The 12014-nt window shown below is 54.2% G+C and overlaps 1 protein-coding gene across 1 annotated transcript; it reads left to right on the top strand.

Moving 5' to 3' along the window:
• Positions 1–9: 9 nt before the first annotated feature.
• PRADC1 (protease associated domain containing 1) lies at positions 10–11993 on the top strand. Its single transcript, XM_074992214.1, has 7 exons — positions 10–59; positions 467–611; positions 1359–1613; positions 4870–4970; positions 6218–6327; positions 8751–8918; positions 10386–11993. Exons 3-7 carry the CDS (start codon positions 1448–1450, stop codon positions 10504–10506), a joined length of 666 nt encoding a protein of 221 aa, XP_074848315.1. The 5' UTR covers positions 10–59; positions 467–611; positions 1359–1447; the 3' UTR covers positions 10507–11993.
• Positions 11994–12014: the final 21 nt, after the last annotated feature.

Below are 12014 nucleotides of genomic sequence, written 5' to 3'. Positions count from 1 at the left end.
TCATGTGTGGAGGACTGTTCCTGGCGAGAGGAGGACGTCCACGGCTCAGTATTTGGCAGGCAGGAGGAGCCTGGGGGGCTCACGGGCGGGTAGGGGTGGTACAGGTGGGGCTCACTATTTGGCAGGTGGGGAGCACAGGTGGGGTGGGGATTTGCTGCCTGGCAGGCAGCTGGGTATTGATGGAGCTCACTTTCCATAGCTGCTGTACACGTCCCATACATTGCAGCCATCGCTGGGGGTGTGAACAATGATACCTGCGCCCGGGAGTGGGGGCTGGTGGATGAGCAGCAGGTAGCTGGGTTCCCCAGGGCGCTGGGAGTGCAGTGAGAGGTAGGGAAATGGGACAGAGTATCTGAAGGAGGAGGTTCATGGGCAATGGAGCACCTACCCTCTGTCCGCACTGGAGAAATTTGCTAGCCCAGGATTAAGCCGTGTTGATGGGATCCGTGTGGCACATCCTCATTAGGGGCTTTCGCCAAGGAGACTCCAGGGCAGTCCAGGATGGAATTGGAAGGGGTTAAAAATGCCAAATAAAAGGTCCACACAGCAAAACTGGCGGGGAGAGGCTGAGGCCGTGAGGAGCGGCTGCCGTGGGTTCTGGAGGTGTGCAGGTAAGGAGCTACTGTGCGGAAATACCACATAGCAGATCAGGGCTGAGTGGGAGCAGAGCAGGCTGGAGAAAAGGCAAGAGAAGCAATAGCAACCCCACGTTAAAATCACAGCAGTAAAAAACCAAAACTATCCTCCAGGGGTTTCTTACTGTAACTTTTGCCCTCCCTGCCTCCTCCTGCTTGTAGTTTTCATTGGTTACATCTAACATTAGTCCCCAGGCCTGCAGTTCCCTGTGCAGCTGTGTAAATGTGGAGAGAAAATCCATTGTGGTGAAACGGGCCACACTTTTTAAGTCAAGACGCTCATGTCAGCAAACCTTAATGAACTGAGTTCACAGTTCCCTCTTGAAAATAACAAGCAATCCTGTGGCATCTTAGAGATGAACACGTTTATTAGGTCATGAGCTTTTGTGGGTAAATTTGTTAGTCCCTAAGGTGCCACAGACTTACAGGTCAACCCCTCTGCCATTTAGTTGCCTCTTGGCACGGTAAGGTTTATAGAGGGGGGAAACTGAGGCACACCATGGGATGACTTGTTCAAGGTTACACAGCCCATCTATAGCAGAGGCTGTGGATAAAACCTCACCTCCTCTCACTGACACCTCCTCCCGGCCTATGCCCTATCCTTGCAACTGGCAGTGAGAAAGTCACTTTTATTTTCAGAAAGTGGAGCGGGTGCGAAAGGAGGGATTTTGATCGGGTTGAACTGGCGAGGATCACATTATTTTTGACGTGCCTCTCTATTAGGAGCCCCTCGGTGGGTCCGACCCTCTTGCCGCCGGAATGGATTGATTGACACCTCTACCAATGGGCGTGGCCGCCGTTGGAGCTGACAAATGAGTGGAAGGGCGGGGCCGAACTCTGCTCCGTTACCGTTCCGAGATTTCTCAGACGAGCTGCGCACGAGGGCTCTGCGGGGAGGCTGGTGCCCAGACATGCTTTTCAGCGCCGGCCGCTGGCTGTGTTTCCTGCTTTGGCTCTGCGCCTGCCCTTTTGCTGGGGGTGAGTAGGGGTCCGCGGGGCAGGAGGCTGCTCAGGGCCTGTCTCCTGCAAGCGCCTTTCCCCTGCCGCTTGCAAAGCAGGACGCTGCTAAGCTGGGCAGGGGGCGTTTGCAATGCGCCGCGGCTTTTTCTAAATGCAGGGCTCTGATGTGGCAGCAGCTGGTGTAACCACCCTGGGGGAGGCGAACCCGGGATCGCAGGAGCCTTTCCAGTTTGAGCTAACAGCCTGCTGCCTTTCAGCTAAGGCAATAGAGGAGACTCCTTCTATCACTCTGTAAGTGGCTCGGTGCCGCTCCACGGGACAGAACCACACCCAGGTTTGTGGGTTACCCCGGCTCTTGTGCTCAGCTGCTCTGTTGGCCTCAAACATAGAGGAGAGGGTTTAGACAATCTCCTGGAGCACTTCCCTTTGCGGGGAATTGGTGCTTTTTCCTGACCATTTGCATTCTCCTCGCTTTGCTCCAATGGCTGTCATGGAAATCTGCCAACCCTGGCTGCTTTTTAGTGGGTTTATAAATTTCCCCTTGTGCATTCTGCCAAGGGGCAGCAAATCCGGCTGGGAGCATGTGGCAGGAGGATCTCGCTGCACATGACCCAGTATTTCTAAGTGCCTTGTGCTTTTTCCCCCCGCCCCCCTGTCTTGGTTTGGCATAGAATCCTAGGGCTGGAAGCGACCTTAGCAGGTCATCTAGTCCAGCCCCCTGCCTGAAGCAGCCTTGGCTCTGAAAGCAGTGAGCGAGCCAAAGAAAAATATAATGCAACATCCTCCTGCCCTGGGATGTGAGGTCACAGCAGAGCGGGTGGCAGCATGAGAGACGCTAGCTTGACTCTGCCCTGTTTGGAGGGGAAATTCTGATCTCTGTGGCCGGCCATTGGAGCCCGGCAGCCAGCCCTACGACTGGTGCAAGGAGATACCAATGGAGGAAATGCGGGATTAGGGGACAGCCAGCAGGTAAATAAAAGGAGATTACGGTAGCTAAATGACTGAGAAAGCAGACAAGATCCCAGAGGGAAGGTGGCATTTCCCTGTGTAAATGACCTGTGCTCAGTCTGACAGCACTTTCCCAAGTGCCGGCTGCCTGTTTCTATGTGACACTCTGAAGAAGTCTTGCAATGGGCCCTAGCTGCTTGCCCTGATTCATTTTCTGGCTGTGCCCGGGGGCGTGGAGGGGGTGGTGCAGCTTAGTGTTGTGTGGTTCACTTCTGTTAGCGGTAGTGCAGCTGCAGGATGTCGGCAGGCTTTCAGCAGTGCTGAAGATAGCTCAGTGATTTGCGTATTGGCCTGCCAAGCCCAGGGTTCCAAGTTCTGTCCTCAAGGAGGCTATTTAGGGCTCTGGGGTAAATAGATTTAAAAAACAATCTGTCAGGGATGGTGCTCAGCCCTGCCAAGAAGGCGCAGGGGACTGGATTTGATGACCTCCCAAGGTCCTTTCCAGCTCTGAGATGTGAAGGCTGGCGCTCCACCTGGAGAGGTTCTGGCCTTTAGCAACTCTGGTTGATGTGAGCAAGAGGTGAGGGTTCCCAGCACCTCCCAGGATTAAGCTCTTTGTTGTCATTTACCCTTGGTACTTTCCCTTCCCACATCCCCTGAACGCTTTTTAGTTTCTAACTCCCACTGAGGTTATTTTGAAGCCTCAGGGTGCTGTTGAGAGGCAGGTATCAGAGGGGCAGCCGTGTTAGTCTGTCTCTTCAAAAACAGCAAGAAGTCCTGGGGCACCTTGTAGACTAAGAAAGATTTTGGAGCATAAGCTTCCGTGGGCAAAGACCCGCTTCGTCAGATGCATCTCCTAACTCCCTTGGGCCATGGTCAAGCGTGATCCCCGTTTACTATTGGAGGGTAAACTGAGGCAGGGAAAGGCCAAGGGCAAAGTGTTTGGAAAGTGGCTAGCGATTTTGAGTGCCCAACTTGGGTGCCCTTCCCAGGTCCTGATTTCCAGAGATGTTAAGCTCCGGCAGCTCCACTGACTTGGTCTGGAGCTGTGGCTGCTCAAGCAGCTTGGGACGTCAGGCTCCCCGTGCCTCAAACTGAGGGGGTGTGTGTGCAAAAATTGGGGGTACCCAGTGATCTGTGGACATCAGTGAAAATGCTGAGCTAAGTGACTTGCCCAGGGTTTCCCAATGCTTAGTCCCCTGCTGTCACTGCTAGGCAACGCTCCCTCCCCAAGACTTGAAACAGCTGCCCTGAGTCTTCACGGTCTCCTGCAGGAAGTGCTGAATGAAGGGGCTGCCTCAGTGGAAGATTATCATGCCCTGCCCTGGCTCAACTGGGGCCCAGAGAAAGAGCATGCATGTAAGAGACGCCCAGGAGCTCCAGCAAAACTCTGACACCACCTCTGTGCTGCAGCAAACCTGGCATAAAGCTTTCCACCCACTGCTTGTCAACAGCTCTAGATTGCCTCTGTGGGAAATAACCAGCTCCTGAAACAGTTGCAGAGGCAGGATATTTGGAGCTCTTAATTAAAGCGCTTTTATGGCGGTGCCTGGGGATTCAGCTAAGCATCATTGTGCATCTGTTGTGTCTGGAACACAGCTGGGTTCAGCCTGCTGGAGCATTGCGAACTGTTTCTTCAGGTGGGCAGGCACTGGAAAAGAGAGCTCCTTGGGCCAGCACTGAGTGTGCTGGCTGGGCCAGGTAGCCTTTCCTCCTACTCCCTCCCGGGGTTACTTATTACAGAGCCTGTTTGTTTGGAGGCGATGTAATGCAAGTTGGATAGTCACTAGAGCAGAACTGGCACTGATCATCCTTCTGGAGAGTGGCATCAATAGACCTTTTCATCATCCTGACTGGATCGTAGCTCCCACGCATCTGGCATGGAGTCAGCTTAAAAAATTATGGAACGTGTGTTGGCAAGAGATCCCATGATGTGTTTTCATAAGTACGTGTAAGTGTCCTGCCCAGATTACACCAGGAGTCGCTTCAGTTCTGCCTCCCTAAAACATCCCTTCTGGTTGCAGTACAGTGCCATGTTCTTGGCGTCCTGCTTCAAACAGTTATGCAGCATTGCTGTGCGCTGTTAAATAGCTACCCTGTGCCACACCAGAACTAGCTGCATCCAAGCAGCAGGTGAATTGTGCCTTGTATATCCAACTGCTATGACTCTCTAGCATGCTTTGGGATGAAAGGCGCCATATAAATGAAATTCTCCCATTGAGAAGAGCTCTTTTCACAGTGACGTGATTTTAAATATCACCAAAGGAATTTCCCAAGAGCTTTTCTGTTTTTCCTCTGTCTGTTATTTGTCTTTTTAAATTCACAGGTTTACGTGTCCATGAATATTTATATTTCCAAGTGCTGAGTCCTGGTGATATCCGCTACATTTTCACTGCTACTCCAGCCAAAGATTTTGGAGGCGTGTTTGTAAGTATGAGGATAACATACGTATTAGACCTTTCATGTCTAGATTTTCCCAACAGCAGCTCATGATCTAAACTGTGACCTTCATTTGCTCCAGTTCTAACTAGAATTAGTTGTAGTAATTTCTTACATTTGTTTCCCCTAAGGAACAGTGGGCCCCATTCTGAGCTCGGCCAGCTAGTGAAGCTGCTGAAGTTGTGGATTGGCACTGCTGTAAGAGAGAGCTGAGTCTGGCCCCAGTTGTGTTGACTGAACTTAGGAAGCTCAACGCAGAGCTTCAATGAAGGCGGTCCAGAATCTCCATGATCCACATGCCTTCTCTGAGGAACTCGGCTCTTCTTGCTCAGTCTGGAACATGCAAAATGAATGCGTTCCTCCTTTAGTGCAGTCCAAAAAGCAGATCCATGCATAAGAAAAATGCTGGAGCTACTTAGAAAGTTATCTCTGCCAGACCCTGGTAGGGCATGGCCAGGAATCTAGCCACCCTTATCCAGTGCAATTCAGTTTCAGTGAAATGCTGCCTGGGGAAAGATTTGTGTGCGTATGTGTGGTGCTGTGTGAGTTGCCTTCCTGTTTGCCTAATCTTGTGTGAGATGCCTGTCCCACAACTGCCTGGGTAAGAGCCAGATTTCTCTCTCCAGTTAGTCTTACAATGTGTATCTGTGTAGCAACTCGCATTTCTGAAGTCCCCAAAATATGCAGATGACCAATTAGAAATCTTCAATGAGCAATTAACAGTGCCATCTGTGTACTCCCAGTTGAACCTCGTTAGTCTGGCAAACCAGCATGGTTTTAGTTAGCGGGATGACCATCTGTCATGGGCGTGGCCAAATTTCCTGCGGTCCCATAAACTTTGTTTCCAGCCGCGAGTCCTGGCTCTCAGCATTCTGCGCTGTTATTTAGCTCTAACGTACCCCTCAATGATTTCTCAGAGCCCAGTGAGCAGTGGAAGTGTCGGTAATGCAGCTGGACAATATGGACCTCCCATCGTCTGGGAAATTCTCCGGTTAGGCAATGGTCAGGTTCCGAGGGTGCCGCATGAGAGAGGTTCAACCTGTAGTTAAAGGCATCACTTCTTTAATCTCAAAGTGCCTTGCAAACACGACCTGTATAACTCTCTTGCAACATCCCTGCAAGAGAGATCGGTATTTTTAACCAGAGCAGCTGGAGAACTCAGGCTAGATCTACATTTGCAAACCCAGCTCCCTGCCCTTACTCCCAGCATGTGTCTTTTCTTTTGTCTCTCCGAGAACACGAGATATGAGCAGATACACCTGGTCCCAGCAGACCCTCCGGAGGCATGTGGGGAGCTGAACAATGGAGTTTTCATCCAGGATCAGATCGCCCTGGTGGAGCGTGGGTAGGTTTTATGACAGCTCTGTTTCCCCGATGGAAGGGAAAGCTATTTATAGTGTGAATCTAGAGCAGCAGCATGCAGGGAGTGGGAGGCTTGGGTTTTTTTCCACCAAAGAGATTGGGTAGAAGAAGACCAGTTCTGCCTGTGGAATGGTCCCATGGAGATTTTCGCTCACCTTCATTTTCATCATCGTCGCCTGAGAGGAGAGGCTTCTCTGCCTGGAGAATGTTCCTGATGACACTGTCCTGCTGGACTTGCAGCTGTGTAGCTATGCCCGGAAAAGGCCTTGTGTGGACACTCTTATCCCAGGCTAGTGAATTATACGTGTGTGGTCCTTTTCTTCTTGTAGACAACACCTGAACCAGGTGCTTAGAAAGTAACAGAATGGGAGACTAGTCTGAGAGAACTGACTGCGTCTCCTGCAATAGCTTTCCCCTGTGTCGTATGTCTATAGAGTAGCAGTGGGCAATAAGTATGGATGTGTTTCTCCAGGGTTAGCCGCTGGTGGGCCACCAGCACTTTATTTACTAGCGCATCCACGGGTTCAGCCGCTTGTAGCTCTCATTGGCTGCGGATCGCTCTTCCCAGCCAATGGGAGCTGCAGGAAGTGGTGTCACCAGCCAGGCTGCTTCCCACAGCTCCCATTGGTCACGAATGGTGATCTACCGCCAATGAGAGCCGCAAGAAGCGGCGTCTCAAGCCACGCTACTTCCTACAGCTCCCATTGGTCGGGAACAGTGATCTGCAGCCAATGGGGGCTGCAGGTACCCATACCTTTTGGATACGCAGGTAAATAAAACATCAGCAGCCCACCAGGGGCTCACCCTGGTGATCTTGTCTGTTCCGCAGGCTGCTTATTGTCCACCTCTGCTAAAGGAGAGGTGCCTGAAGGACCGCATTTCCAGTGGTTCACTATGCAGGAAACAAGGTAGATGAGGGAGTTCGCTCTCCCAGGGCCCAGTCATCCGACCCTTCCCCAGGAAATTCTGTGCCAGCGCTGAGGTTTGGCATGGGCCATGATTGAGATGTCGCCGTCAGCTCCGTGGGAGAGTCTGGAGCCCTGCAATGGGCCGTGGGAACTCCCAAGGGGATGAGTCAGAAATGCTGCCCACCAGCTCCGCCCTTCCCAGGCCCAGCCACCGAGCTCCTGCTGCCTCGCTGGGGGCACAGCCCTGGAGGCATCGGGCCAGAGGGAATTCCGCCCTCGCACAGACCCTTCTGCTCAGTCGGGGGCGGGGGAGTTGCTCTTAGCCCTGGCATGCTGAGAGGTACAGGTACAGCGGGGGCACTGCCAGGGCCAGCCAGCTCCTCTCCGCCCCCCCCCCCCAGCTGCTGCACTCGTTCAGAGTCACACGCGTCCACCCATCAGGGCCAGTTCAACATCTGCCTTGCTGCTGAGCCGCAGGGGTCTGTCTCGACTGCAGCCCGGGCTAGCAGCAGCTGCAGTGGCTTCACTGCTGTCTGTAGCTCGTAAGCAGCTCGGGTATGCCCAGGCACGCTGCGGCCCGTACCAGGGCGCCGAGGATGCTCCATCAGTGTTTTTTGCAACAATAGTTCCTGCCCCCAGGAGTGAGACACCCACTCCCTGTCTGTCGTCTGCCAGGCGCTGCTAGCAAAGGCGTCTGCGCCTTTGAGCAGAAGCTGGCAGCTGGGCGGGCCGTGCCCAAGGCTGCGCCAGTGGAGGATGGCGAGACAACGTCCCAGGCAGGCCGGCGATCACAGCTGGTGCCAGGGGCAATAGAAGGCAGCGTGGTCACTCGCTCTTGGTGTGCAGTGTTACCCTGCAAGCACTGGGGATGGAGCTGAGGTGCCCTGAAGCCCGAGAAATGGGAGAATGAGAGAATTAGGGGAGATGATTTCACCGAGCCCAAGCCCAGGAGGGGCTGTAATGATCCTCTGGTTTGGCCCCCAACCTGCACAGGCCAGAGAACTGCCCCCTACCCGCCCCGTAAGAATCCCTAGAGCAGAGCTTTTAGGAAAACAGCAAAGCTTGATTTAAAACCAGCCGGGGGCCCCTCAGTCAGTTGGCCCAGCAGTTGATTGCGAAGTTAGCTGAGACAGTAACCTCCGCCCAAGCCCAGGCTGCAAACCCCAGCTCTGGCACAGATTCTCTTTGCATCCTTGAGCATGTCACCACCCCTCCCTGCCTCAGTTTCTCACTTACTAATGTCACCAGGGCATCAGAATGGCTCATGCCAGTGAAGCAAAGATAAGGAGACATGCCTGTTGCTATTATGAGCCGCTAAAATCCTTTGGTTCAAACATGTCATTGGTTCCCAGGGCCCTCTTCCTCCTTCGCCGGCTGGGTAACGATTGCATGAGGTGGAAGCTGTGAAGGGGCCAGGCCTTTGAAGGGCAACGCGTGGTGCTGTGCAGACAGGAGCCCACACAGGCCTCCAAGACACCCCCGTTATTTCCCACTGCAGGGGCTGTTCCTTCTTGTCAAAGACGCGCGTCATCCAGGAGCACGGCGGGAGGGCGGTGATCATCGCTGATAACGCCTACGACAACGACAGCTTCTACGTGGAAATGATCCAGGACAGCACGAGGCAAACAGCAGACATTCCCGCTCTCTTCCTGCTCGGCCGGGACGGGTAGGTGCCTTTCCCCGATGAGCGCACGCCCCAGAGCGTCCCAGGCTGCGCCCTCTGTCGCACTCCTGTCTCGGATGCCTAGCCTGGGCATCTTTGTTCCTACCTCCTCAGATGTTCTCCAGATCTTTAATGTCTCCCAGTCCCACCCCCAGCTCAGGCCAGCCCTGGAGACTGAAGTCCTCTGCTTATTTACAGCACTGCAATGGCAGAATAAATGCTAATGCTGGCGCTTAAAGCAGAGGTGGTAAACTGCTGGCCATGCACTGATCAGCCACTGAGGTGCTCCTGTCAGCCATCCCGACTGAGCCAGCCAGCTAGAGCCATCGGCGGTCACATGTGGCTGACTGGGTTGTAGCTTAAGTGTGGGAATTGTTTACGCAGCTTACGTGCCACATTTGGTGTCCTGGCAAGTTGCCAGTGCGGCCGTCCGCCAGAAAACGCAGCCAGACTATACCACGGTTTCCCAAACTAGGGCGGCGTGAAGAAATTCCAGGAGGGGCGCGAGGCAACCCAGCCCCCTCCCCGCCCCGCTCATTCGCCCTCCCCAAATAAAAAGCTGGCCTTTGCTTCCGGCTCTCAGCCCCTACTGTTTTACGTGGGCGACTCGGCGCAGCCACTATAAAAAGCAGAAAGCTGGCGAAGACCCACATGGAGGTAGCTGCTTTCTGCAAAGGGAAGTGAATGTGGGTTGGGGAAGGGAGCAGGAGGAGGAGAAGGATGGGGTTAGATGGGGACTGGGGGTGCCTGGCTTGCAGGAGGAGAATGGAGTGAGTGAGGGACTGGGGGTGTCTGGCTTTGAGGGAGGGGAAGGGCTTGGGCAGGGGGTCTTGGGTGGCCGGCTTGCAGGGCTCGTGGGGCTTGGGTGGCTGGTCCCAGCATTGCAGGGCTTGGGGTGGCTCAGGCTGGTGGGCCGGTGGCTGGTCCCAGCAGTGCAGGGCTCGGTCAGCTTGGATGGGCGGCTCTGGCAGCACAGGGGTGAGGCAGGTGGGTAGCTGGCGTGGGCAGCTCTGGCGGCTGGCATGGGGCTCAGGCAGCTGGGGTTAAGTAAAACTATTCATACTTCCTTTTAATTTCAAATAACATTTTTATATCACGTTTTTGTGTTTATTTTAAATTACGAATTGAATTCTTTGTTAAAGGGGGGTTGGACGATGGTAAAGAAGAGGTGGGGGGCGTGAGGGTTTCTCAAAAATCAAAAGGGGGGCTATGATGCTGGAAAGCTTGGGAACCCCCTACCCTACACAGTGCTGTGTGCCTTGTGAGAAGGGCTAAGTGACCTAACTTCCCTCTGAGGCCAGTGGGAGCGAAGGGTGCTCAGCACCTCCCAGAATCGAGCCCCAAGAGACCCTCAGTGGAGTCAGTCATATTTATTCTAGGGATGGGATTTGTCTGCCCCATTTACTCTTTGTTGATGTCTCAGGCCTTCCCCGACTTGCACCATCCCTGTGTGTGCATCTGTCTCTCTAGGTACATGATCCGCCGCTCCTTGGAGCAGCATGGACTCCCCTGGGCTGTCATCTCCATCCCTGTCAACGTCACCAGCATCCCAACCTATGAAATGATGCAGCCTCCATGGACCTTCTGGTAGAGGGGAGAGAGGGAAGGTCTTGGAGCCCTCGATGGATTCATAGGACTCACTGAAGGGATCAGCTTTAAAAAGCAGAACTGCCGTGCCCCAAAAACGCCACCGTCCGAACTCAAGGGGTAATTCCTGCTGGATTCAGCAACTCAGGTTATCGCACTGCAGTTAAACGTGGACACTGGAGCTGCTCAACTCTGATCGCGTAATTCACCCATGGTGCCAGATGACTTTGTAGTTACTAGTTCTGGGTGGGGAGGCAGATATCCCAAGTCAGAGCAGCCAGAGCTTGCTAGAGAAACATTGTGAGGCGCAGTAAGATATATCGCAGGGGCACCGCAAACCCAGGCATGCGTGCGAGGAACGCCTAAAGGGAAAACGTAACATGGATAAAGCAGAAAGCAGGGAAAGAGTAATGCACAGAGGCTCTGAGCTAATAGCAACCAGCAGGGTGAGTGGGACCTGGAGCCTAAACTCAGCCAAGATGAGGCTGCCTGGACGAGCGAAGTGGTGCTCTGTGCGTTTGTCTTGTGGAGAGGAGGCTCAGAAGAGAGACATCCCTCCTGTTGAAATCAGTGGGAGTTAGGCACCTAAATCTTAGAAGATCTGGGGCTGGACTCTGTCCTGTCTACCGGAACGAGGCTGTGGGAGCAAGAGGCTGTGCCAGAGATGGCCTGTAGCCACAAGCGAGGACAGGACTAAAGAGCCGAATCAAGCGCATGGGCCAGATTCACCCCTAGCAGAAGCCGGCAGGACTCCTTTGGTTCGCCAAGCGCCCGCCACTAACACCTGTGCCCAGAGGCCAGGCCAGGCACGGCGCTACAGTCAGACACAGGGTAGCCGCAACGCTGGGACACGGGAAATGCCGACTGGGTGGGAGGTACATCTTCCAGCCTGCTCTCTGCACCAAGCAGAGTATTGAACTAGGTGGACTTCTCCAGAGCCCCAGGCAGCCAGCCCCTATCTCCCACCACATCTCGTACCACACGGGTTGTGCAGTGATGGCTGCCACAGCTGAGCCATCTCCGCCTGGCTCTCCTGCAGTTCTTCTGCCGTAACCGACTGGCGCAGACCATGGGCTCTCAAGCCACGCCCCCATCCTTGTACTGTGCTGCTGATTGGTCATCTGCCCTGCGTTGTCTGATTGGCTGAGAAGCAGGGTGGCCGAGGGTGAGCGCGTTACCCTAAAAAGCAGGGCCCCGTGCGGGCTTTCCCATGGGCCAGCGGAGAGTTTCTTCCCCCGCAGAGCCCGCACACGGGCCGAGGTTTGGCTCAGCCTTCGCAAGGGGCAGCAGCAGGAACGATCAGACTCTCGGCGCCTGTGTCATACCTGTGCCGCCGCTGTCGGGCCCTCCAGATCCAAGGCCGTTCCCCCAGCCCTGATCCTCTCCAAAGCTCCCGGCTTGGTCAGTTCCGGCGCCTGATTTCAGTGCTGGGGAGGGGGTTCTAGTTGTTTTGTAATAGGGCTCTAAAAATAAAGCCGAGAAAGTGCTAAAGCAGGGGCGTGCTCGAGTGTT

The sequence above is a fragment of the Carettochelys insculpta genome, chromosome 4 (genome assembly GCF_033958435.1).
Source record: "Carettochelys insculpta isolate YL-2023 chromosome 4, ASM3395843v1, whole genome shotgun sequence".
NCBI classification, from domain to species: Eukaryota; Metazoa; Chordata; order Testudines; family Carettochelyidae; genus Carettochelys; species Carettochelys insculpta.
The sequence above is the reverse complement of the archived record's forward strand: the minus strand, read 5'-3'. Positions and strand labels throughout refer to the sequence as shown.